At 33.2% G+C, this 2,500-nt stretch overlaps 2 protein-coding genes across 2 annotated transcripts in view; both read left to right on the top strand.

Annotated features, from left to right (window-relative positions):
* Positions 1 to 1,529, top strand: part of LOC144974601 (uncharacterized) — a 30,850-nt gene extending 29,321 nt beyond the window's left edge. The window contains exons 14-15 of the mRNA XM_078917623.1: positions 220 to 360; positions 1,356 to 1,529. Of these exons, the coding sequence (XP_078773749.1) occupies positions 220 to 360; positions 1,356 to 1,498 (284 nt within the window). The 3' untranslated portion in view covers positions 1,499 to 1,529. The remainder of the gene's footprint in view (positions 1 to 219; positions 361 to 1,355) is intronic.
* The window catches only part of LOC144974600 (uncharacterized), a 47,313-nt gene continuing 46,335 nt past the window's right edge, over positions 1,523 to 2,500 (top strand). Inside the window, exon 1 of the mRNA XM_078917621.1 lies at positions 1,523 to 1,529. The gene's annotated coding sequence lies outside the window, so the exon portion shown is untranslated. The remainder of the gene's footprint in view (positions 1,530 to 2,500) is intronic.

Raw genomic sequence — 2,500 nt, 5'->3', positions numbered from 1 at the left:
CGGTGGTTCCCTAATTTACGAATACAAATACGGTCTTTATCAAACTCTTATCAAAATTATGAATAATAATGTGAAGTTGAATGTAAGCTTCAATTTAATTACAAAAACAGATCTGTTATTTTGTATTTTACTTGAAGCTTACATTCAACTTCACATTAGTATTTATTTCTGCGAGCTTCGAGCAGCAACATTTACATTAAACGTTTGTGTCACTTTCAGAACCAACCGAATGTCTTGACGTCCTCGGTAAAAGATGCCAAGGATACTTAAAAGAAAGTCCTGGCTTCTGTGAAGAGATGAGTGAATTCGCTCAATCACACTGTAGAAAAACATGTGGCTATTGTAATACGGAATTGAAAAGTAAGTTGCACCTTTATAGATGGAATATTATAATTGATGAAAAAGAGCTGTTGTCGTTTTTCAGATTAGATTTACTACTAGTTGTCCCGTCCCCCCCCCCCCCCTCTATCTCTCTCGTTTTCTCATTTTCCGTCTCTCTCTCTCTCTCTCTCTCACTCTCCCCTTCTCTCAAACTCTCCCTCTCTCCCTCTCTCTCTCTCTCTCTCTCTCTCTCTCTCTCTCTCTCTCTCTCTCTATCTATCTATCTCTGCCAATTACTTATTATCACTAATCTCACCCCTCTTCATTCCCTTAATTACTACTACTACTACTACTACTCTACTACTACTATACTACTACTACCTACTACTCTACATACTACACTACTATACTATACTACTACTACTACTACTACTACATACTACTACTACTACTACTACTATACTACTACTACTACTACTACTACTAATTATAATAATAATAATAATAATAATAATAATAATAATAATAATAATAATAATAATAATAATAATAATAATAGTAATAAAATAATAATAAATAAAAATAATAATAATATAATAATAATAATAATAATAATAATAATAATAATGTAATAATAATAATATTACAACAAAACAACAACAACAACTACTACTACTACTACTACTACTACTACTACTACTACTACTTACTATACTACTACTACTACTACACTACTCTACTACTACCTACTACTACTTCTACTACTACTTTACTACTACATATACTACTACTACTACTACTACTACTACTACTACTACTACTACTACTACTACGACTACTAATACCTACTACTATACAACTACTACTTTCTTACCTTTCGTTATCTAACCAAATCTTCTCTTCCAATGCCTTTTTCACTTCTCTCGTCGCCTTCTTACTAATTCTGCTCTTTTTTCAACGTCATTTCATACTAAAATATAATTGTATTCGCGTAAGATATTACATGCCATTCATTTATTATTTGTATGTTACAGAATGTTTGGTGGAAAACTCAAACCCAAATGTACTGACACTGCTCCCTAAGTCTAAACATCGATATATGCCAGAGAAACATCAACTAATGACGTGTCAGGTTTACATATCCAACCAAGGAGATAAACAACGCGTCTTCTCCTAGCGGAAAGCTTATGGAGTGCTTTGCAATGCGAGGTATCTAAAAATAATAATGGAAATACTAATTGCATTTTTGTGATACCGTCGTGAAAGGGTTGTAATATTATGCTTGTTCTATCAGCAACAAAATAGAACCGTGTCTGTTATTAACTCAATTGCAAAAGTATAATATTTAAAGAGATTTAATTTTAATCTTTGATAAATTGTATTAAAATTTTGAATATAATTTAACGGTTAAATAGGTAAACGGTAATTCGCCGACGGTGAATTCGCCGCGACCTCCACCCCAAGAATAATGCTTGGTGAACATTTTCCTTACCCTCACGTTGGATAGTCCGTAATCAAATGACAAATGTGAATGACGTATTGCTCAGTTGAAGAAGCAAATGAGAATCTTTAAGTTATAGCACTCAAAATGACATGTTAATCAAGATCGTGCATCTTGATTTTGATTGTAACGCAACCTACACTAACGTTCCTAATTTGTGCAGTTGATGTGAGCCCTGTCACAAATCATGTTGTATGACTTGTGTCATCCATATCCATTTTTTTTTCATTTCAGTGTATGATTACAGAAAATTTTAAATGTGAATACAATATTCAAAAACTATATGTACATACACGTCTCTCGGTAATCGCAACATCATATCATCATAATAAAGTATTCAAAGATCGACTTTAGTGTCAATAGACGCTGTGATTTACATAAAATCAACTAAGTAGAAAGTATAAAAAGTAGTGTGTTTAACACAAGTCAGAACTGAGTAGGAGTGGCCAGGCTATGAACTTGTGATGGCATCTAATGTAATACAGAAGGCACTTACATACATATGCAGATTAGTGCATAATTGTGTTAATATCATGTATTGGATAATGTAGAGCGATTTGAGAAAAGAAGAGTTTAAGAAATGGAATTGTTCTCATATTGTCTGTAGGAAAACTAAGTCAAAATCCGCGCGAAGTACCGCGTGCGGCGAAGTTCCGAACGTCGGCAATGTACCGACAA

Source organism: Berghia stephanieae, chromosome 6 (genome assembly GCF_034508935.2).
Source record: "Berghia stephanieae isolate SIO BIC M18660-M18661 chromosome 6, UCSD_Bste_1.3, whole genome shotgun sequence".
Lineage (NCBI taxonomy): Eukaryota > Metazoa > Mollusca > Gastropoda > Nudibranchia > Aeolidiidae > Berghia > Berghia stephanieae.
Note: the sequence above shows the minus strand (reverse complement) of the source record. Positions and strands in the feature narration are given on the sequence as shown.